The following is a 24675-nucleotide window of genomic DNA, read 5'->3' as shown; positions in this document are numbered from 1 at the left end:
TATTTTGATTGGGTATGGTCATCCATTAGTGTATGGTGTGCGAAGTGTGTAGGTTTCACCCAGTAAAAGTGAGAATCACTGAGGGTCATAGTTGTGTGTGGGGTGTTCACCTGAGAGCCAATTTCAGGGCTCTTGTAGTGTGTGCAGGCCTAACTAATACCAGTTTTGGAGAAAATTGTACAATATTAAATTTTCCTTTAATTTCTGTAGCTGAGGGAGCAGTAGTCTCTGCGGTAACAGAAAACATGATGTAATACGCACATGGTGGGTGCAGCCATAGAGATTGATTTAGATAAATTCTAGACATACAGTGTGCCTGGTCACTGGGGAGAAAATGCCTCGCTCATGCTGTAACTTGCTTGTCATGACAGCACAAGTGCTTGATGCGCTGCTGTTCCAGTTGCTCAAAGTGGGAGAGGGCACAACGGACAGCTTGTCTGTGTATCAGGATTGTTTATCATAACATTTCATAAAATTATGAAAGTCCACAGGGGCAGGGATAAAAATGTTGTAGCAGTTGGGGGAGGGGGGGTTTCTGCAAAATCCATATAATGCAAACCTTGTTATTTTTATAATTGCTACCTATTTTGCCAGCATTTCTATTTAGTTGCTGTTAAATTTATGGAGTGGCTGCAAGATTTTTGCTGTGGCGGTGCACCTCAACAAAATGTTAGCAGCAGAATTTCTGTATAAGGATGCCTCTAATTGACCAATAAGTCAACATGAGCTTGCACTATACACTCTGCGGATTTAAAATAAATCGTTGGGGGGGGGAAAACTTGCAGCCACATGCAGTTTAGATAATACTCGTTTTCAAATCACAATTTCATGACTCATTAAGCACTTTTAAGATCCTCATTATTTGCCAGATTTTGTCATTTTCAGCACTTAACCTGTTTTTTTTTTTTTTTTTTTTTGTCTGCCTATCCAGATGAGAGCGCAGAAGTTACCTTTCACATCTCTGCAGCCAGCAGTGGAAACAGGCACATGTGTGCAGGACCTGAAGTGGAACCCTGTTCAGGCATCCATGTTGGCTGCCTGTCTGTCTGACGGCAGCATGATGATTCTGGATGTTTCTGACAGTGTCACAGTGCAGGCTGAGCTACCTGCCATCCATGGCATCACATGCAGTGAGTGGGAAACAGAGTAATCATTTTGTAAATGGCACATTCAGTGTTTGAAAGTTTAAAAATTTTGCCTCTTGGGATAGATAATTAATGTGGTTGTATGACAAGGTCCTTCTTGAATATTGGACATTTATTCCCGTCACATGTTAGAGTAAACACCCATGTTTTGTGTGGTAACAAAAAGCATTTGAAGAAAATCAAGTTAGGACTGCCTCTGTTTATTTTGCAGTATGTGACAGATTTACCTAATTTCTCTTGATTTCCACAGTTTGCTGGAGTCCTAAAGGAAAACAAGTGGCTGCTGGAAAAATGAATGCTACAGTCAGTCAGTACACTCCAGTAAGTGGATCTGCATCACTATAATAATAATAATAATAATAGAACATACGTTGCTCCCTGACATAATGAATACTCTGTGACTCTGTTGAACAGGCGCTGCAAGAAAAGAAGGAAATTCCCTGTCCAAACTTCTACAGCTCTGACAACCCTGTTAAAGGTAACATGGCCACATACTTTATGGATAAAATAAGATTTTGATGTTCAACCCTGTGTGCTCTTGTCCTCTTCTGGTGTACACTAATGTCATTTACCTTTCACTCTCACTCACTTGAGTCATATAACTCATGTAGTAGGTCCATAGGTATTTGGACAGTGACACAATATGCAGTAAAGGCTTGGCAGAGCATCTCAAGGGAGGAAACTCAGAATTCGTTGATGTTGTCCATGGCTTACAGACTGCAGGCAGTCATAGACTGCAAAGGATTTCCATCCAAATATTGAATATAATCCTTATAATTATAGTTATGTATGTTATGTATAGTTTGTCCAATTACTGATGAGCCTTTGAAAATGGGGAGACAGTGTATAAAACTGGCTGTGATTCCTGAACAATTAATGCCATATTTTTGTTCATCCCCTTAAATGAAAGCTGAAAGTCTGCACTTCAGTCACGTCATAATTACTCCATTTCAAATCCACTGTGGTGGTGTACATGGGCAATTATAAATATTGTGTCACTGTCCAAATACTTCTGGACCTAACTTTATAACCGTCTATCCTACATTCTCTCACAGTTCTGGATGTGCTGTGGCTGAGGACTTATGTGTTTGCGGTGGTATATGCTGCTGCAGACGGGTCCCCTGAGACCCCTCCTGACTTGGTGGTGATCTCCCTGCCTGTAAGTACACCCTGCGGCTAAGTTCCACTTAATTTAGTCTAAACAACTATTGCTATTTTTTAAGCCTTGGGGCTATATAAATGCAATCCATCATCTTCAGCTAACAGATAGACATAATCAGACTTGTTTTATTCACAGCTTTCTGTGGGTTTCTAGTAGGTTTCTCTTATCCCATAACCCAATTATAGAAACCTGGTTTCTCATACTTCGCATTTCCGGAATTGATAACTGCTGTACATGGGGAGCAACCTGATTACTTAAGTGCCTGTAAACACACTGAATGTTAAACATGCAGCATTATGCTGCAATCAAAATAGTAAGCAATAATTTACAATAACAGACTAACCAAAAGATTTGATGATTCATGTAAAAGGAAAACAAAACAATCATCAGGAAAAATGTAACACGGCATAGTTCAGTAGCTTTGCATAAACCAGGTTCATCTCCTTGAGGTACAAGCCAAGAACATCTGTTTAGCTTTTGAGTGTAAATTATGGATTTACACATTTGGTGCGAAGAATTAATTTTAGAACAGATAAATAACTTGCAAATATACAAACAAGTATACAAAGTAATTATGCACAGATCCAAAGTATTTCCTTTAGCCCGAACCTTTTGCTGCATATCATCCCCTTCTCTACCCTGTCTTGTCTAATTGGTTGTGCCACCAGAGTCAAGTTTTCAGATTACTAGATTTTATTCAAGCCCCTCTTTCCTACGTTTTGTGATTCACAGTTGATCAGACTCAGAAAATTGTGTCTGAGGCATGTGATAGGTCACAGTCGAGTGTCCTCTGGGTTGGAGGTGTGATTTAAGCCCCTCCACCTTTTTTGATAGTCTGTTTTTTGTCTCCTAATCCTCAAGATGCATAGAAATTAGAAAAAAAGTATAAAAGAGCAAACAAAACAAAATATGATGAAATAAAATAAAACCATCACATAAAACCTGGCAAAAAAATTGCCACCAGTTGATTAGTGATGTTATTTACGCCTCCCAGAGTCACACTGACATGAGTGATGACGAATATCCTATTAACTAGTGATGTTATTTAAGCCGCTCTTCTTTCCCTGATTAGCTTTATTTTGATCTTTTTTTAATCTGCTGATCCCTAAGTAACATTGAGCTCTTATATCCTGTATATCTATTGGATCCCCCTGCAGCACTGACAACAGTAATGGCTTGTCAAACTGACTAAAGTTTGCTATTAGTTTTCTTGTTGTGTTGATGCTGAAGATGCATTTGCATGAGATATGGCTCATTGGACTTGGAAGGAAGTCTTGCTTTCATTTGGCAGTATAGTTTGAGCCCCACCCACTTTCACCACTGGCGATTTTCATTGTTTCCAAAGTCACATTTACACGACTGATGCTTAATGGATGTGGACAGAGACTCCTGTTTTTCAGTCATCTATATCTATATATCCTAAAGTTACATTGAGATCAGGAGGGGCTCATCTCTTTCCAGAGGTTTTTTAGACTATTGATTGGTGATGTCATTATTGACCCTCCCTCTTTCCTGATTGACAGTTTTGTCTGCACCGTACCGCACATTATCAAAAAATAAATAAATAAATAAATAAAAGGCAACAGTTATGTAATGGGGGAGGATTGCATTGTTTTAAATAACTTATAAGCTCTGTTAGGCATTTGCATCAAGACTTGTTGATTTAAATGCACAGTGATGAAGAAAATGAAATGGCATGCTTAGATTTCAGAAGGCATACCCATGAATGTTTAGAATGACAGCGTTTTTACGGTCAAAAGATTTTGCTTGTAGAACAGCTGAAATATTCTCACCACCGGCATTCTTCTTTTCTTTTGTCAGTGGCTCTTGACTCTGAATTTGACAAAGAACCATTTTTTGTGACAGAAAAAGGACGATAAGACTGAGTTGAAGTATCTGAACTTCGGTGACCTTGTGTACGGCAGCTGCACTGAGAGGCAGCACCACTACTTCCTCAGCCACATCGAGGACTGGTAAGAACAATCACAGCACAGGCATGGTTGGACAACACCCACAAGGCAGCACACGTACACAACACATCTCTCCCTCGTTCTGTTCACTGTGAAGCACTGAATGTGCTGCCTTGTTCTCTTGCTGACAGCTCTTTGTTTGCTTTACACTTATGGCATATTTAATTTGTGTAAACTTTACTTTTCTTTAATATTTGTTTATTTCACCCAGGGATGTTGTTTTTGCGGGATCAGCAGCTTCCACTGAAGTCAGCGTCATTGCCAGACAAGAGGAGAAGGTAACTAATTACACGATAAACTGCATCTTTAGCACCTTGGCTGTTTATCATTTAGAAACTTTTGCTTCACATCCAGACATTATCATGGCTGTAGGCAGGAATTAAAGCTTTCTGTCACAATGATGGATTTCTGTTGTTTGGATTCTAGAGAGGCAGTAGACTCTAACATCAGTGTAGATTTGCATAAAGGAAGGAGGGAGAGGTAGGTCGTACAGAACAGTCATAGTTTGTGCCTGTGTGTGTCTTAAGTACTGAGAAAGATAGATAATACAGGCCTATCTGCTCCCCTCCGTTTGTGCAAATTACTTCACATCCAAGATATCAAGCCCACTCTGTTTAATCTGCAGGCAGACAGAGTGCCTACCTACCTACATTGATCTCCAGCAAACATACATATCCCGAAATCCCGCAAAAACTGCAGAAAAAAGTATTTGTATTTCACTTCAAAGGGATTTTTAACATACTTTTGGTTACTGCACAGGCCTAGTTAGTTGATGTACACTAGTTGATGTGATTGGGGTTTGTCATGCTAGCTGCAGCAAACATCACTGATTATTAGCCAGGCCTCCCAGTGGGACTCTGACAGTGACTGATCAAATTCAGAGACAAAGCAGAAACCCACAAAGTTGTTTCCAGCTGGGAACTGGTGGATGTAAGAACCACAGCCAGTCATACTCGGCCGGCCATGTGTGTGATGAACACCTGAACTAACAGGGAGACACCAGGCAGCTGCTCCTCCCACTGCTGCAGTGACAATGGAAGCTTCATTAGCCACGAGCTAATTACTACAGGGTGTCTGCAGGTCCTTAAAAAGTCTCAAAATGTGTTATATTCAATTTCATAAGTATTAGGCCTTTAAAAGTCATTAGATAGTCTTCAGATTGAATTGATGAGGTCTTATTTTTTTCATGGAAACATTTTATCTTAAGTTCATATCCATCTTTTAATTTCTTTTTGTCCAAATTAGTCAAGCATAATAGTGCAAAACTCTTGTTGTAATAAATAAAAATGCTGTTTGTAGATTAATCAAATTCACTTTATGCTTACTGTCAAATACTACATTTACATGCATACAAGAATCTAAACTATTCACTTTTGCATCTGTAGAGAGAAATCCACAACTTAACGAGCTTAACTTGGGACTCAACCTGTTCTAATTTCTGTTTTTAAAAAAAGTCTTGGTAAGATTTATTGTTACTGAATTGTGTGTTGTCAATATCCAAACCTATTTCTACCTAAAACTGACCGCAGTCCAAGCCCATACATATCTTACCTGCGGTGCTTGTTTGAATAGGAAAAAAGGTGATTTTTTTCCACACCAAAAATCAGTCTTAAATTTTGTCAAAGTTTATCTTGAAACGGTCTTAGCATTAAATTGAACTCTCTGATACCTATAGGCACCATGTAACAGCTAGCCTAGCTGAAACACGATCAACTCATCCTGAATATAGCAGCCAGCTATACTTACTTATACTTATAATAAGTCTGATATATTTTATACTGAAGAATAAGTGGAGGGCCTAGTGATGAGTTGAGTTTAATAATAGGCAACCTTTTTTCTAATCCACAAGAAAATATAATTGGCATAGGCTTATAGCAGCATAGCAAAACAGTTGAAACAACCAGACTGAGAAAGTGTTAATGTAATGCAAACACTTTCATGTGAAAATTAGTGTATGACATCATCTTAACAATTATTTTGTGCAGCCAGTAGCCACTTTCCTTGAAGTGAACTTAAATTAATCAAACCTACTGTGGAAAACATTCTTAAAATGCTGAAGGCTGTTTTACATAAAACTGGTGGGTACTTTAACTGACACATTAAGCTAAACTTTTTGTCTTCAACTGCTGTGTAGGTCTAACTTTAAATTTGGAGAAAAATACTCAGAAGTATGCATACTATAATGACTGAATGATGTTTGCCCCATTTAGAACCTGTGGGAGCTTTGGATGCTGGAGGACGCCAGCAGGGCTGAGCTGCCTGTGTCCCAGACCAGCGATGACACTCTACCACTTGGCCTCGCCATAGACTACACCAGCCAGCATGAGATCTCCATCTGTGAGTTCATTGTTTGTACTGTAGCTGTTTTTTCCCAGTTTTCTGCAGTGCAACTACACCTGCTTAACAGAGGCTTATTGTTTAAACCGCTGTACTGAACAGAAAAACTGCATACAGTGAAAATGGCTCCCTCCTCCTGATAGTTTAGAAAATGCGCTCCCATATCAAGGTCTAGTGAAGTGAAGTGATTCGGTACTCTCCCAAATTCAGGGTTGATCTCACTCAAAATTTGCCCCACTGGCAGGCGGGAAAAAATTGCAAAGCCTGGACATTTCCTTAACTCCAAGACAAGCTGGCTATAGTGTGCTCTGTTGATTAGAGTATTGTGTGTGTTTTTTGTTGTTGTTTTTGTTTAAGCTTCAATACATTTTATTCCCACTACTCCTTTAACAATCAGATGCCGCTGAAATCCATCAGGTTACTTTGTGCACACAGCATCCACTGCAGTGCTCTGTTGGAGTGTGTGTAAAGAATAGTGATAAGGTACCGTCTCGGTACACTGTTTTATCTTAACTGGCCTAGTGTGCCAGACATTCACGTAGAGCTGCTGTTTCTGTCTAGTCACATCTCTCCTCACTTTCTCAAAGAACTCCCTCCCCCAGCAAGCAAAACCTACAATTTGAGCAACGTTTTGACATGATTATAATCTAATCCAAACCTCTATCTGAAGTGAGACATTCGATAGTGAAAGTGGATTCTGGCAAACTGTCTGAGCAGGGAGTGCAAAGAATTATTTGCAAAAACCCACGCACATTAAAATGGCTCAGACAACCTAGAGGACCACAACAAACAACAAAGCCCAGACAATCATGTTGCAGAATGCTGATGAGTTTTACCTTGTGCCTCTCCCTCCTGTTCGCTCTCAGCGTTGTGCTCTCTCTCTGTGCTTCTCACTATCTCTTAAACTTTATTTTTCATAGCCATAAAAGATTAGCTGCTGTGTAGTGTTCTTTTTTTTATGGGAAACTTTGCTGCATATTAATTTTTCAAACAGTGCTTGCCATCCAGTTTGTTTGCTTGGTTATGAATTTCTGTTGGTTTGTGTGGTGCTACAGTTAGGTTATGATTATTAGACAGTAAAGGACAATAAAAGCCATTACTACCCTAACTGTCTCATACCTGCAGCACATGGAGTTAATATACAGATACATACATACATACAAAATGTAGTCGCTGGTGACCAGTCAAACAGAAAAAAAATACTGAGAAATTGTAATTTCCTGAATCGGTCTTTGGTGACAGTAAAATGTTTTTTTTTTTTTTTTCATAGGATGCACTCCTAAAGTTAAATTTTAAGGTCCCATTATATTAATAACACATTTCTTTAAAATATAAAATGAATTTATAATTTTTTAAAATTACATTCAGCTCTTCATTAAATTCTTGTAACATCCAAGTGAACGTCCAAGTGAGATTCTTAATATTTTGGGTGTGTCGTGATTATTCAGCCCTATTTTGCACATTTTGGTAATGACATGTTCCCTGGGGTTGAAATCCTGATGCCATCACTTTCAGTGCGATCATAAATAATAAGTGAATTTTGTTATCAAGCTCATAAAGAAAATCTGCCATGTTGAGGTGATATGATGTAGTGCACCCCTCGTGCCACTAGAGGGCAGCTGAGTGTTGAGCATTAGTTCCTAATGAGTGGAAGGCCCAGTCTTACATGCTGAAACTATAGTATGTAGTTTTATTGTGCATCAGCACTATGTAATGCCCTCTCCTGTCTGTGTTTGTATACGTCTGACTTAAGAGGAAGGTGAGGTTATCATTGAAATCACCTGGTGCAGTTTTTGGTTGAAATGAAAACTTGCAGCCTCCTGGCCCTCCACGGCACATGATTGAACACCCTACAGTAATGTAAATAGACTGCTATGAGCTAACACAACTTGCTTTTCAGTGTTTCCCACAGCCTGAATTTAGTCATGGGAAGTGTGGCCAGAGGAGACAAATGTGGTGATCACATTGCAATTATGGAAGCACAAGCAGCAAAGCGTGCTGTTGTACTTAAACAGCCAATTTCAAAGTGTGTTGCACATTGCTCTGTCTATTTACTAGGTAATAAACAGCTCAGGAACTTGAACTTGAGCAGGCATAAACAATGAGAATTATGATGGCGCCACATCCTCCATTATTCGCAAATGTGATCACCATTTAATGGTGCTGGTATTTTCACTTCAGAATTGTTAACTTTCTGAGTGCTGGCCAGTTTCACTCATCTCCAGTAACTGTAAATGGATGGTAAATCTCATTAATGATAGGGATTTTCTGATATAGTATCATCCTTGGGTACTATCTTTGTCATCCACCAAGATTTAAGAGTTCGTAAAAACCAGTAACTAATAAAATGACATCAAGTGCTGCATTTTCTACGGTGATGCATCCCAGTAGGTCTGGGTGTCTCGACTCTGGTTAGACCCCCAACTGTTACTGAAAATATTTTGCTTGTTGGACCTAATGGAGCTACGGCTCTTACTAGTGCTGCAAACTTTTTTTTTTTTTTTTTTTTTTTTTCAGATGCTTTCATAGATAAAATTGCTGTAGAGCTCACTTTTCTAAAAACTTCCACTTTAAGGCTTTTAGTAGTAAAGTTGATCTGAAAACTCTTAAATTGTAATTGCATTTATTTTAAAATGGTTGTCGCACTCTTCTTGCACAACGTTAGATTGGTAAAATAATCCGCCTGCTGTGCTAATGAGTTAATAGTCCTTTTACTCCATTTGTTGAGCATAGTGGAGAATAGCATGTGCAGTTGAATAGTCAATCAAATGGGGATGGGAGAAATAAATACTGAGCCAGTGTTGTAACTGGATCGCTCCACTCTTACATGTGAAGTAACTTTTTAATCCCAAGCAAAACCAATCATTTGACTGAGGAAAAATGAACTGATAGACCTCTCTCTGTGTGGAAAGCACTTCAGATTCTCAGTTTGTTTGTTTCAGAGGACAATAACAGCCACTTTAATGAAAAGTCACACATTTCGGTTTACCATCTCGTTAAAGTGTCCAGATACTGTTGCAGATACAGGCTGCAGTGCTCCTCTGGATTAGGTACCGCCAAGTCAATGCATCAACAATTGACAAGACACACAGGGGAGGTTGACTGTGTGACACAGAAATTAGGCTTTTAGATGAATTAAAAATTAACACCCTCTCATATTTTGATCAAGGTGGTTGAAGAATTGTTTAAGGATTAATTCATCAGTTGAAACAGAAATATCATGAGCCTGTATCAGTAATACTGATCGCAACTATTTGTTCTTAATAATAACTTGATAAAAGTGAGGAAATTAGAAAAAAATGAAAGCCTCTTCACGCAGGAGTGGCATTAACAGCAGAAACAGTGGACCTCAACCAATATTCTTGTCATGGATGTGTTTGTGTCGACTTTACCTTGGCATAATTGTATTCCATCTCTCCACCTGCCCACAGCTGATGAGAAGACATTGCCCCCAGCCCCAATCATGCTGCTGCTGTCCACAGACGGAGTACTCTGCCCATTTTCCCTTCTCAACCTCAACCCTGGAACCAAGCAGCTGGTTTCTGCCCCTAGCATTTTGGCCCTGGAAGGAGAGAGACTGCCCACAGCAAGTATGGAAACTAACAATAATTTGAATATGTTATTGAGATGTCTGCACAACTGTTCATTGAAAGGCATAACTGAAGGTCCAAGAGCCTCCATCATGCAGGACTAATCATGACCTCATGCATCATGAAGCATGCAGACGTGACCAAAAGGAAAATTAAGATAGGGAAGCAATCAGCTCCAGTGTGAAGGACAGAGAGAAAACGTACATCAGCCATCTTTGGAAAAGCAAAGCAATGAGCAAAATGGAAAAGAAAGGATAGGTCCATCTTATTCACAACTCTGAACATGAAAATGTTTTAGGGTTAGGGTTAGGTTCCTAAAAGTATATGTTTGTCTGTCATGTCAGGATTCATCGCTTTTTTTCCAGGTGACAAACTCTTATTTTATGTAGTTTGCCCAAGGGGTGTAGCTGGGCCCAAAATAAGAAAACAAATAACTTATTATTTCAAAATTACACATAAAGACTCACCCTAACCCCAAACTATTAAACCAGTAGGGCTGACTCTCTGAAAGTTGACGAGTGCCGACTTTCCAAATGCTAGTAAATAGTTACTGGTCATATATGCCAATAAAACAAGACACATTCTCTTAAAAATAGACTGTGGTAGGGAATGGATGTAGCGTTGATTCGTAGTATTGAAAGGCCGACTCTGAGTCAACTCTGGGAATTATGAATCAGGTGCAGCCCTATAAACCAACCCCCATACCCAACCAAACTTTAAGAGAGGGGTCTTACAACGAGCTCCTTCGAAATGTGTCAGAAGTCTAGCTGTGAGAATCTCTGCTGAAGATGCTGTATGCATTTGATCAGAAATGTAGAGTACAGAAAGGGTTTTTTTTTTCCCCCATATCTGCTTAAGTCACTGGAAATTTCACCACACACTAATTGTTTTAATTAGACCATGAGATGAATAGATCACTATGAGAAACTGAGCTTGTGCATATCTGTAATGCTAGTCCTCTTTGTCGTAGATGTGGCAGTCCATGCCTTTAGATGATGCTTGCCCGGTTGTAATGACAGCAGCTTTTCTTTGTGTTCACAGGTTCCTCGGCTCCTCCACCTCTCAAACCTGCTGCCTCCCTCCCATCTGCCCCAGTGGCATTTCCAGCCCTGTGTCCTACTTCGGCTGCTTCTTCGACACCTCCTCCCCCCGCTGCCTCATCTGCTGCTGCCCCATTCACCATTGCTACTACAGCTTCTATGTCTTCATCATTTTCATCGTCAGGCTTCTCCTTCTCCCTCCCACCTTCCACTTCCACCTCTAGCTCAGCTACTCCAGCTTTCTCCCTGGGGGGACCTACAATTTTTGGTTCAGGCTATTCCTCCAGCTTTTCCTTTGCCTCCAAGCCTCCCGCTGACACACATTCAGCACCCTCAGCATTTTCTTTCAGTGGCCCTTCCATCAAACCTCCAGCAGAGGCAGCTCCAGCTCCAGCTCCGGCTCCGGCTCCGGCACCAGCACCTCAGAGTGTTTCTGCTGCCCCCCCTCTTTCTGCACGGAGGGATACTCCAGAGAGTGCCACACCTGCTGTGAAGCTAAATCTCAATGAGAGGTTAGTGATTAATTTTGAATTATTGCATCTTACAGTGATCTCTGACCAGGGCACTGAGTTAATTTACAAACCACTTACCTGCATTGTTTTTGTTTTGTGTCTGTCTCTGTTTTTCTGGGGCCTGCCCGACTTCAAAATGTAACCAAGAGACAAGGCAGTTAATAGACCTCCAATAGCATTTGTGTTTATCATGCTAGTTTCCTTTTTCGCTCTCTCCTCCCTCACGTACGCACACTGAAAAAGCCATTCAGAAATTGGCCTAAGGGTATATATACCACAATGGATGGTTTTCCAGGACAAATCTAGCTGCATTATGCTGATTTCTCTTAATCCTTTACCCCAATTATGGAAACGGCTTTTGTCATTTACATTGAGAAATCCTGGTAACTGTCACACAAGGGCGAATAACCTGACTATTAAGGTGCTTGTAAACTCAGTAAGTCTCACATATGTGAAGCAAGCTAATCCGGACTGGATAGCTTGGGCCAGCTGTTTATGATTAGTTGTATGCTCCCATTTCACCACGTAGACAAATGATTTAATAGCATGGCCTGGTTGAAATCACAGGAAGGGGTATGGCTACACGTCCTGCAGAGATGAGACTTTTGATTGTGAGCAGAGGTCATCATACACCACTGAACTGTTTCAGGAAGAGAGAAAATGACTCAGGTTGTGAATTCAATGGAAGGGGGCTTTAAAGAAGTCCGTTGTCAGCACCATTTCTCAGCGCCATGCCTGTATCCCATGCAGCACTGCTATACATGGAAGTTGTTAACTTTTAGACCATTAGATGTTTAAAGTTGATTTTTATTTTATTTATTTATTTATTTTTATTTTTCTGTCTGGTCATCCCTAAGGTTCTCAGCAGTGGAGACCCCAGCACCACCCACCCAGTCTTTCTCCTTCAGCTCCTCTACACCTAAACCAGTCGTCTCTGATTCTAGCAGTTTCACCGCCGCTCAGCCCTCAGCCACCAAGCCAGGTAACAACGCCACACCTCAACGACTTGTACCATAGATAACATTTTCATTTGTAACCCCTGTAATGCTTTTCGATTATGCTTTTTATGTTTTGTGATTATTTTTGGTTGTCTCAGCTCCAGTGCGGCCTGTCCATGCCAACACACCACCTGCAGTCCAGAAACCCTCTTCGGCATCCCAGTGTCCTGCTCCCACTCCACAGGTATTCTCTTCTTCTGGGGAAAGGTTTCTTGCTCACACATCAACTCAGCATTTGTTGTGGTGTGGTGAGTAACACAGCATTTAGGGTGAGACTTCCCCCCTCGCTCAGAACTAGCCATGCATTTGGACTTTTCTGTATCTCTGCCGCATGATTGGCTGTTTGTGTGTCATTTGTATGCCTGCTGTCTGTTCGTGCGACATGATTGGCTACTTGCGCGTCCATCACAGAAGTTAATTCGGTTGAAATTTATTGAAGAATTTTTATATCGAGGAAAATAATTATTGTTATATTGTCCAGCCGCAGTCAAAAAACTTGGGAAGAATCTTTGAGATGCATTGTGGCTACAGTGTGCCAATCCACCACACTACAGGCGCATTTGGCACACAAATCGTGTGCAGCCAGAGTTATCATTGGAGTGTAAGTGAGATGAACTGTCTCCTGTCCAAAAAAGTTTTTTACAGGAGGACGTTTTTTGGGTCTGCTGTCACGTTCCTGCTTTGCTTCCAGACTTTATGCAGAGCCAATTCTTGGAGGATAGGTATATTAGGTGGTTGAGTCTTTGTTTGCTATTGTGTACAAAACTAGCTCGCGTCGTTACCACTTCTGTGATGTAGCTCACATTATTTCTGATGCATGAATAAACTTAGTCTGCCAATATACACCTAGACTGCAAGAATGCCAGTCACACCAGTCCATTTTAGGCTCCAGCAGCAAAAGCACTTGGTGTAATGAAACGACAGTGGGTGCAGCTTGTTCTGTACAATCTCAAGAATGCAATACAAGTGGTTATATCGTTTCTGACTTTTACGTCTCTTTTCACTCATCATTGCAGGCAGCTCTCAGTGTGAAGTCCCTGGAGAAGCAGCTTCAACAGAAGAAAGACACTGACCCCATCATGGCCGGTTTGCTGGAAGAGGTGTGAGAACTTAAAATTAAATTATATATATATATATATATATATATATATATATATATATATATATATATATATATATATATACACACATACATACATATAAAGGAATATTTATACAGTCATAGGGAATTCAAAAACTTGTCAAATTATTTTCCCAAGGTTGGCAGGTCTCTTTTTATTTGCAGTCATATTTATGCTCATAAAATGCTCATTTTACATGCAGTGTAAATAAAGGCCAGTTTATACTTCTGCATCAAAGTGCCTCTGTGTCTGCGCTGTTGGTGTCGGTTCCTCCTGTATAACGCACAGATGCTTATGTCATAGCTTACATGGCTCCACAAATGTAGCTTTGTGTTGGGTGACACAAGACTGCAAGAGCTGTCATGGGTTTGTTTGGTCACATTGTACTTAAAGATTAAGGATACTATCTCTTATTCTTGTGTGTTTCGGTCAAACAGTTTTTATGATGAAATTTTAGATTTTACATTTATGTGTTTGAACCAAGTTTAGGTCACAACAAAGTCATGAAATGTCATGCAGATCCAATGGTCGAATGAGACTGGACACTGTTTTGTTTTTTCTTTCTTTCTTTCTTCCTTTTTTTAAAATATCACCACAATTTATTTTACAAGACATTCCTTTTAACTTGTTGCCAGATTGCACACCTCCAGAAGGAGCTGGATGATCTCAAAGCTCGAAGCGTTAAGGCTGACTTCAAGGTTGGCACTAGTGAGGAGATGGAGCAGCTGAAGAATGAGTCAGAGGACTTCCGTGCTTTCACCTTGGAAATCAAGGACACAACAGAGGTAACACTGTGGTTTTGGGAAGTATTTATTGGCAAATGTGTTTTTGCATGTTTTAGCCTATTAATTACACTACAGGCATACCTTCAATCACTACTGACCAGTTTTCAGAATGCCCCATACTTTTTTTGCACCACTTTTTTTTATTCCTCCGCAAAGCAGCATGAACATAGACAACACAGACTGACTGCCTAATATATGTAATAACACAGCTTAAGTTAACTCCTGTGTGGAAGTGTTGCCACAGCTTCACTGTACTGATCCACATCATTATGAGTGTTTGTTTAGAGTGTCACATTTTTTCACATCACTACAACACTGGACGGCAGCGTCAGGATTTTATTAACTGCGCTAATGAAGCTGAGATAAAATTTTGACAAAAATAAACAGATGGCATGTTCACTCAAGAATTACCTGTCTCAATTAAGTCTGAAGGCTGCAGAAGTTTATTTTTGTAGTGCACTGAAATGAAAGAATAAATGTATATGTGACTTGTAGTAAATGGGCAAAAACATGCAAAAACTAGTATTGTTGTGTAATGTTATAACTAGATGTTTAGTCATCTTTTTGAAGGGACTAGCTTACAAATATTGCTATTTTGTCATCAGCCTCTTGAGATCTTTTGTCTTTCTGACCCTCAGTCTCTTCACGGTGATATTGGCACACTGAGGACCATCTTACTGGAGGGCTTTGCTGGGGCAGGGGAGGCAAAGGTCCAGAGTGAGCTCAGCAAGGACAGATTATACCTGCAACTGCTGCACAAGAAACCCCTGGACCCTCGCAGGGAAGAACAGCTTAAGGTTAAACACGGTGTTGGGAAAAAAGTAGTATTACAATACAACTTTACAAAAATTTTCATAGAATGATAGAGACTGATGGATTTGTTCTTCCTGTCTTTATGTTGTGTCCTTCTAATCAGGAGATCCGTAGGCTGTACCAGTATGTTACGTTTGCTGTTGAGGATGTCAATGGTGTCCTGGATGTGGAATGGGAGAAACACTTGGAGAAGAAAAAGCAGAAGTAAGGGTGAAAAATGTCAAAGGAAATATTAGATTCTATGTTTTTTCAAAACCTGTTCACATATCCTGCTTATATTCAAAGACAAGCCACATGTTAATAAATAAATCATTTGTTACATGTCTATTATGTACCCTTACCACATTTTCATTTATTTGACAATAACAAAAATTCTCTGTGCCTTGCAGACGTATGGTGGTCCCTGGGCGTCAGGCTCTGTTCACCACGCTGGCCAACAACCTGTACATTATCAAGCAGCAGAAGAGCAGGCTGGATCAGCTGATCAGGGAGCTCACTTCACTGCGCCTCTACAACAGGACCTCCACTTGGAGCACTGCTCCCCAAGCTACAAACATCCACACTGCTGCAGCGACACCTGCTGGGTAGGGGAGGGCAGTCTTGACAGTCTCAGGGATAAAAGGCTATTGCATTAGTAGATTTAGACTTTGCCATGAACACAAGGAAGACATTGTTGAGCAGATTTGAAAATTAGCAGAGACCTTATCTTTGAATTTGGCTTTGAATTATCGGGCTATGACACAGTTTTATGACATTTTACATTTTGATTTTGAAACTTAATAAATTAATAAATGCCTCATAAAATTTGTTATATTTTTACAAACTGATACCTCTAACATCATAATCGTTAGGGGTGCAACTAAATGATTTCCATTATTGATCTATAGATTAATTATCAGTATTAGTTTATTTTTATTTTTTTAACTGATTAAATATTGTTTGAAACAAAACAAAAAGAAAGGTGTTAACAAAGGGCCATCACAGGTCTCCACACTCAAAAAAATATCTGAAACTGCTTACTTACTTATTTAGCATTTATGAACCTATGACCAGTTGAGTTTTTTTCTTGCCTGCCGCAGGGATCTAGGTCACAGGATGTTGTTTTGTTTTCCATAAGCTGTGCCTATATGACTTAAAATTAACCAATCATTATTATCACAACCATTTCACGATTAATGACTTGAGTGAAGTTAATTTATCTCAGTTGCATTTCCTCTGATGAGATGCATGGATAACTTTTGCTGGCTTTGGGAAATATCTATTTAGATATTTATGGGGTAAAAAATTATACATGTGCAGCTATACAGGAAAAATGAAGAAGGGTCTGGTTGATATTTTAAAGTTTTGTTCTGTTTAGTTTGGACAGTGAGCTGGAGAGTTTGAGGGATGCACTCCTGAAAGCCAAGCTAGAGGTCAACCCTCCCAAGGTCAAATCTCTAGGTATGAATTTGTTACATATTTTTATATGTTTTCAAATGTTTGCATTCTTCCTCATTTCAACAATTAAGTGTAAGGGTCATAAAGGTTGTTTATGTCTCCTGCAGTCAAGATATCACCGGTTAAACAGTCTCAGCTGCGCAACTTCCTCTCCAAGGGCCAGATGCCTCCTGTCCGTGCCACTGCACCAGGTACACCTACCCTCTTCAAACTAATTTAGCAAAGAGTCTACTATCTCTCAAAGCAGCACTTCAGCAGTTGGCGAAGTGCTATTTGCAATTCATCTTTTAAAGGAAATCTGAAATCATCAAAGGGCTTCACACTAACTTTATACATTGATTGCACTAGTGTGCCTAACCTTTTTATTCAGGTGCATCAGAACATAATTTACATGCACCCAAAATTTTACTCTTTTTACAAACTGCTTGAGTTTGCTGCTGCCTGGCACTGAAATGCAGTCAGGAGGAGCCAGCTGCCACCTTTCATGGCACAAGATGCGTTTCTTGGAGACATTATGCTATTTTAATGTTTCAGTTTTGAATGTTGATGCTGCAACAGCAAAAGCACTGCTCCCAGCCATGGGTTGGCTGCACTCCTCACTGTAAATGCAATGCACAGTGTTGGCCGTTTTATCATGTCTGAGCCACAGAACTTGGCCAAGCCATTCGTTGTGAAAAGCATATATTTTCATACTTGTGTATGGTACGATCTTGCCCTGGCTCGGTGTCAGGTGAGGCCATGTCCGCTGAAGATGTTGGGTCAGGATTAGACATCTTAGGATCAGGGCCAGGGAAGACCTACACTGAAGATGCTGGATCTAGTAGTTCTCTTTCATTTTGAATTGCTTTTATGTTTTAAGGCTATGATGTCGCTTGGGAAAAAGTACAGTGTGTGGTCTCACACAAACGCACATGCCTTGTTTTATTTTCCACCTGCATTCTGTGAAGACCGGCCCTAATCTGCCTCTGATTGGCTGGCACTCATTGCCTTTGTTAGTTAGATTGGCTAGATTTAGGCATGAGGAGTGAGATGGTTAGGGTAATAATATCATTGTCAGAGCCAATCAGGGGAGTAACAGCATACAGTAGGATGCTCTTGCAGAATTCGAGTGGGAAAAGGAATAACACTGCACATATACACACGCACACATACACACCTGCTAAATTTCAGGCACACTGGTGTGACCAGTGAAAATGTTAATTTGCAATTAACAGATTTTTGATCACACCCTGGAACCCTGCATCTGTAGCGAGTATTTAGAGTGTAACAGGAACTTGATGTCAAAATCCTATTAATTACAAGTAGAACTGCAACATTATATTCTGATGCTACCGTAAGTTAAGAGATTTATACTTAAAGCTGTTTTTTTTTGTTTGTTTGTTTTTTTTAAGTTTAAATTGCTGTTTTAAATAGACAGGTTTCATACCAAAGGCATACACTTTTTTTTTGTTGCAAACTGATCGCAAAGAACCTATAATGTAACTAAAACAAATGATGATGATGATGATGATGATAACGGTAATAATAATATTAATAATACTGAAAATAAGTTAATGTACTGTAATATTGTTAAAAAACATTCTTCAACAACTATGTTAAACAAACAGCAAAGTTTTTATTTTGTTTTTTTCCTTAGCAATGTATTTTGTGTGTTTGTGTCAGTTTTTTTGTCTATGCCTCTCTTTCACGTGAGCATATAAAAACCAAAAACTTCCAGGAATCCAAATAAGCAGATTTCTCCAGTAGAAATCTATCTCTGTGTGTAGCACAAATTGTGAAAATGTGAATCTTAGTTAGTAGTTAGTTAGTTAGTAAAACAAAGGTCAACTAAACAGAATTTCCTACCTATGTAACAGGCTATTCCTGGATAAGGAATAGCACATTATTTCAGAATATGATGAGTGCTTTAGGTATTGCTTAATTACAGTAGTTAGAGGTCAAAAATGAGGCCAAAGAATTAAGTGTGCTCCCCTGAACCAGGCACACTAATAAAATGTGGCAGAACTGGTGGCAGAATTCACCACCCTTAATAATGCTATACCATAAGTTCTGGTCATCTAGATATGCTTTATCCACTCTCTTCCAGCCAACCTGTCTCGCTCGGCCTTCCTGTCACCCAAATACTATGAAGACTTGGATGATGTGAGCTCTACGTCCTCCCTGTCTCAGTCTCTGGAGCCTCACCCAGCCCACTTGGAGTTGGAGGAGGAGGAGGAGCTGGAACCAGAGCCCCTCCCCTTGCCCATTACTAGCTCAACACTGGCCAACGCCCGCCATCCCACGGTGGTGAGGACTCCTTCCATCCAGCCTGGACTGTCATCTGTACAGTCCACCCCGATTATTACGAAGATTCACCCCAGTCTGGTCATGGGCCCAGGACTTAGTCCCATTCCCGCTGCGGGTAAGTAAAGTATACTGCCACAGATTTCAAAGAACTGCATGCCATATACTATGTATGAACGAAACTTAGAGTAATAAGCCTGCTTACAGTTTTGTATATGTTTCTCTTTGTATCGATTTCAGTTCCAGCCAATAAGATCAACCTTGGCGGGGCTGAGAGCACAGCACTTGCCACTAAAACAGTGAAACATGGGGCTCCACCAACCGAGAGAGCTGTGCCCGTCACTGTCTCTGCCCAACAAGCTGCAGGCACTGCTGCTCTTCGTAGGCAGATGGCCAGTCAGAAGCCAGGTAAGAGGAACATGAACCAGCCACCAATGTACAAGGGCAAATCAAAGTATTTATTATCTTTGTGGAACTCAGTGATGGAGCGGTATTAAGTTTTGACCAAACTATATGTACAAAAAGCACAGTTTACCACATAGGAAACATTGCCATGTCCACTGTAAATCACCAGGGGGAGACAGACCCCATGGTGCAGTAATAATGGTCAGCTGACAGCTTTATGTCTTTGTCCTTCTTCTGCCTCATTATATTTGATAATCATTAGCTGAACTGCAGCTACATCTGTATTTTTAGCCAAACTTTAAAAATCATCCAAACCTTATTGTTTGTTTGTTTGTTTGTTTTTGTGCATCTGTGTGTATGTGTTGTTCTTGTATGTGTGGCTGCGTTCCAGCTGCAGTCAGCACTTCCCTGACAGAGTCGACTCTGAAGACGGTTCCTCAGGTTGTCAATGTTCAGGAGCTGAAGGACAAAGGACCTCCCATGCCTGTTTCCACTGTCATCAGGTAAAGCTGCATCACCAAAAAGACTGCAGTGTTTTATGGGATATTTATAACTGAATCACACCTTTTTCATATAAAACATGAAGATAGGTATAGCTGCATTAAGCGATATTATATGCATTCTTACAGTAAAAAAAAAAAAACCTCTTGCAAAGTGATAGTCAAACTGTGGTTCTTGTCCACACCATACAATTTTTAGCCACCCTATTGTTAGCTCCTGGTTTGAGCTTCTGTTTCGGCCTGAATAAGTTCCTCATCTGCCCTCCACTTCACCCCAGCACCACTTCAGCTTAATTCACAAAGCGTCTCTGAAATCGTACATTTTGCAGATAAATGTAACTTTCAGATCAGCTGTATGAGTGAAATCTGCACTGCAGCAGCAGAAAAAGTTCATTCAGAGCAGCTAACCTTGCAGCTGAAAATCTGCAGGTTCACCACATTTTTGAATTGGAGTTCAGAGGCAAAATAATCTTAAATAATCCAGCAAGAGCCTTGTGAGAGTGAAATGTATCCCTCATTGCCATCCCATAAACACGTTTTTGCTTTAACTTTGGGTTTTGTACTTCTCTACTGAGAAGCAGGACTGACAGCGTGTTTGCTGACTATGAGTTTCACATCTCAATATCCACTTTTGGGGCAGCTTTAAGAATTGGTTCATCAGGGAGAGCTGGCCTTAGTTATGTGAATTTGAAGAAATTCCTTTAAAAGCTGTTGTCAAAAATGCTCAAGAAAACAATTGTTTTTCACAAACAACAAAACCCCACTCTTGACAGAAAATAAAAAATGTTTTTCCTCTCTCTCAATTCAAACATCTATACATTATACAAGAATAGAATTATGAAATCCAGATGTTAGGCTATTTCATTGGTGGCCTACAGCACATTAAACTGCAGCTTTATCTCACTCCAACGACATGTAGAATCTAACTTGATACTGTTAAATCACTGATGTGTTAAACTGAGATCATGTAAACTAAAGTTAACATGATTTCAGTTCAAAGACTTGCATAATACACCTGAATTTGACTGACACATTGCAGTAGGAAGGAAGGAGTAGGAAAAATAAACTTAGCATACATGGGGAATGTTCAGTATCACACATTGTTTTCTTTCCTTTGCTAATTTTATTTCTACTTTGACATGGTGGTCTGTTGCTGTATTTTCATCAGCTGTATAAGGGCACTATGCGTCAGTTACACTTTTAAAAAAAAAAAGCAGCCCTTTGCTGGGAGTTACGTAAGCAGGACAACGTGATACCAGTGATGTGTTAACACTGGAGAAGCTTTTGAGTAACTGCAAAACAGAAAGGAACAGTTTGCCTCATTTTCACACAGAAGGTGCTAAAACCAGACGTGTGTAGGCCCACTTTGGATGTTATGAAGTGGAAGGCAAAACCGAGCTTGACAGAAGCCATGCGTTTTGTAAGTGCAGCAGACGACATGTAAATACCTTGGCAACACTACTAACCTCAGAAGTCACGTAACTCATTTCCATCTGGATAAGGAAAAAAACAACAACCAGTTATTGTAGCAGCCAACTAGAGTTACTAAGTGAGATGTATTTAACTTTGTAAATGTTGTGATATGCTTAAAAATTCCTTTATTTTTGGCAACTACATTCTACACAGGCCTTATATTCTGCAGTTCAGACCTGATGTGTTCTTTCACTAAGAGTGGCATACAGCTGTCACACAATAACAAGCTGAATAATGTGTATATATACACATACACACACATTTGTGTGTGTGTGTGTGTGTGTGTGCATAAAGTAATAGATGCACATCACATAATGGAGACTAATGCATTCTCAGGTATAAAAATGCCATGTTGCCCAGCCCAGTTCTTGTGGTATACTAATAGTGTCTGATTCTTTTAGCTCACCAAGCTTATCAAACTAAATGATAATGAACAGAGTGGTTTCTGAAAGGAGTGCGGAAATAGATACATATCTTGTCTTTGCTTTTCAGTTAAGTCTTTCCAGGAACATCAGACAGAGAGATCTCTCATGCTTTTGTCACAGTAAATAAGTCCATAGCTGGCTTGGACACGGTTAGGGTTAGAGCCTCTCCACAATCAGACATCATGTGCTGCACCTGTCCATCATATCTCAAATTTAACTTAACTACATTCTCTGCTCATCATCTTGCACTCATGAGCGTAAATGATAAGCACTAAGTAACTAAGTAAAAGCTACAAGTTACAGTGCATTATGTTGCATATTGGAAAGGATCTGCGATTACCAAAGAACTGGCACTGCCAGATACTACACCAGTTGGACCATTTCCCTCATCAGAGAACCAATGTCAGCACAGTTCTGGCTTCCAGGAGAGGAGAGTCTTCATCACTTATATGCCCTATGACTGTCTTTCACTTAATAGGTTGAGGCCATCAAATGGAAACCAGCAGAACATCCAGCACTTCTGTCTTACTTTTGCCTTGACTGTGTTGTTCTAAGTAGAGCATGTCTTAGATTAACAACATCAACATCCAACAGCACCCCATCCACTTTTTAATTTCTCAGATTAATATATTAGTAGATGGCCTTTGAGCAAATGGCCTTTTAATTTCAGGCCTCAGTGGCCATGTGATAGTCATGGTTGGTTGTGTTTTCAACAAAGTTATGTAGGAGGTTTTCCTCTGGTACTTGACATTCTCTGAGAGAAAATATGGCAAGGTTAGTCCTCTGTTTTCCATTCCTCACAGAAACAGGTTTAGTTTGAACAAGATGAGGTATATCATTTGGTTGGGCCGTTCTGGATCTGTGGTGAATGGACCTTTTCATGGTGTTGTGTTCTTCAACATGCAACACTTTTTAACTTGTTGGGCAGGCCAGCCCCTTAGACTGATGATATCTGTGGCTACTGATAAATGCAAATAAAGTAAATAAATGAATAAAAGTGTGAGAATGTGCACGCTCAAATATTACGACACAGTATATATGGTGCAATATTGGTTTTAGTGGATGTAGTGTCTGTCTTGAATGTCTGCCGTGCATTGTGTGAGTTGCGCGTACTCCTTTGAATATGTTTGTCAGGATTTGGTAGAAGATAATGAAACCAAAATGTCAAAGTGACAGTCATCAGTAATATAGGTTCATGAACATAGAGGCGTACAGTGCATGCATGTATTTATTCATGAATGAGTGCCTGTTCAAACAATTTCAACACAACAGTATTTTTGGCGTGTGTACATTGAGCCTAATATACAGTGGTGTGAAAAAGTGTTTGCCCCCTCCCTGATTTCTTATTTTTTTGCACATTTGTCAATCTTAAATGTTTCAGATCATCAAACAAATTTTAATATTAGACAAAGATAACCAAAGTAAATATAAAATACGGTTTTTAAATGATGATTTCATTTATTAAGGGAAAAAGATACCCAAACCTTCCTGGCCCTATGTGAAAAAGTAATTGCCCCCCTAACCCTAATAACTGGTTGTGCCACCCTTGATGGCAACAACTGCAATCAAGCGTTTGCGATAACTGGCAATGAGTCTTTTACATCGCTGTGGAGGAAGTTTGGCCCACTCTTCTTTACAGAAATGTTTTAATTCAGCCAAATTGGAGGGTTTTCGAGCATGAAAGGCCTGTTTAAGGTCATGCCACAGCATCTCAATTGGATTTAAGTCTGGACTTTGACTAAGCCACTCCAAAACCTTCATTTTGGGTTTTTTAAGTCATTCAGAGGTGGACTTGCTGGTGTGTTTTCGATCATTGTCCTGCTGCATAACCCAAATGCGCTTGAGTTTGAGGTCATGAACTGATGGCCGGACATTGTCCCTCAGGATTTTCTGGTAGAGAGCAGAATTCATGGTTCCATCAACTATGGCAAGTCGTCCAGGTCCTGAAGCAGCAAAGCAGCCCCAGACTATCACACTACCACCACCATGTTTGACTGTTGGTATGGTGTTATTTTCATGAAATGCTGTGTTAGTTTTATGCCAGATGTAACGGGATGCACACCTTCCAAAAAGTTCAACCTTTGTCTCGTCAGTCCACAGAATATTTCCCAAAAAGTCTTGGGGATCATCAAGATGTTTTTTGGCAAATGTGAGACGAGCCTTTGTGTTCTTTTTGGTCAGCAGTGGTTTTCGCCTTTGAACTCTCCCATGGACGCCATTTTTGCCCAGTCTCATTCTTATTGTTGAATCAAGGACACTGACCTTCACTGAGGCAAGTGAGGCCTGCAGTTCTTTAGATGTTGTTCTGGCTCCTTTTGTGACTCTTGGATGAGTCGTTGATGCACTCTTGGAGTATTTTTGGTAGGCCAGCCACTCTTGGGAAGGGTCACCACTGTTCCAAGTTTTCTCCATTTGTTGGATAATGGCTCTCACTGTGGTTCACTGGAGTCAAAAGCCTTAGAAGTGGCTTTGTAACCCTTTCCAGACTGATAGATGTCAATTACTTTGTTTCTCATCTGTTCTTGAATTCCTTTAGATCGCAGCATGATGTGTTGCTTTTTGAGATCTTTTATCCTACTTCCCTTTGTCAGACAGGTTCTATTTAAGTAATTTCTTGATTCAACAGGTCTGGCAGTAATCAGGCCTGGGTGTGGCTTGTGAAATTGAATTCAGCTCTCC

The 24675-nt window shown here is 40.0% G+C and overlaps 1 protein-coding gene across 3 annotated transcripts in view; it reads left to right on the top strand.

Moving 5' to 3' along the window:
• Positions 1-24675, top strand: part of nup214 (nucleoporin 214) — a 48849-nt gene that overhangs the window by 3822 nt on the left and 20352 nt on the right. For all 3 annotated transcript variants that reach the window (XR_003929078.1, XM_030065097.1, XM_030065096.1), the window contains exons 4-24: positions 932-1130; positions 1396-1466; positions 1560-1623; positions 2201-2304; positions 4174-4280; positions 4489-4555; positions 6488-6614; positions 10046-10204; positions 11246-11756; positions 12614-12738; positions 12853-12938; positions 13771-13854; positions 14511-14660; positions 15299-15457; positions 15577-15677; positions 15863-16057; positions 16831-16913; positions 17018-17101; positions 18997-19311; positions 19434-19601; positions 19990-20101. Coding sequence is in view for 2 of the 3 variants with exons in the window: in XM_030065097.1 (XP_029920957.1) it covers positions 932-1130; positions 1396-1466; positions 1560-1623; positions 2201-2304; positions 4174-4280; positions 4489-4555; positions 6488-6614; positions 10046-10204; positions 11246-11756; positions 12614-12738; positions 12853-12938; positions 13771-13854; positions 14511-14660; positions 15299-15457; positions 15577-15677; positions 15863-16057; positions 16831-16913; positions 17018-17101; positions 18997-19311; positions 19434-19601; positions 19990-20101 (3071 nt within the window). In the remaining variant the exon portion in view is untranslated. The remainder of the gene's footprint in view (positions 1-931; positions 1131-1395; positions 1467-1559; positions 1624-2200; positions 2305-4173; positions 4281-4488; positions 4556-6487; positions 6615-10045; positions 10205-11245; positions 11757-12613; positions 12739-12852; positions 12939-13770; positions 13855-14510; positions 14661-15298; positions 15458-15576; positions 15678-15862; positions 16058-16830; positions 16914-17017; positions 17102-18996; positions 19312-19433; positions 19602-19989; positions 20102-24675) is intronic.

The sequence above is a fragment of the Myripristis murdjan genome, chromosome 12 (genome assembly GCF_902150065.1).
Source record: "Myripristis murdjan chromosome 12, fMyrMur1.1, whole genome shotgun sequence".
NCBI classification, from domain to species: Eukaryota; Metazoa; Chordata; class Actinopteri; order Holocentriformes; family Holocentridae; genus Myripristis; species Myripristis murdjan.
The sequence above is the reverse complement of the archived record's forward strand: the minus strand, read 5'-3'. Positions and strand labels throughout refer to the sequence as shown.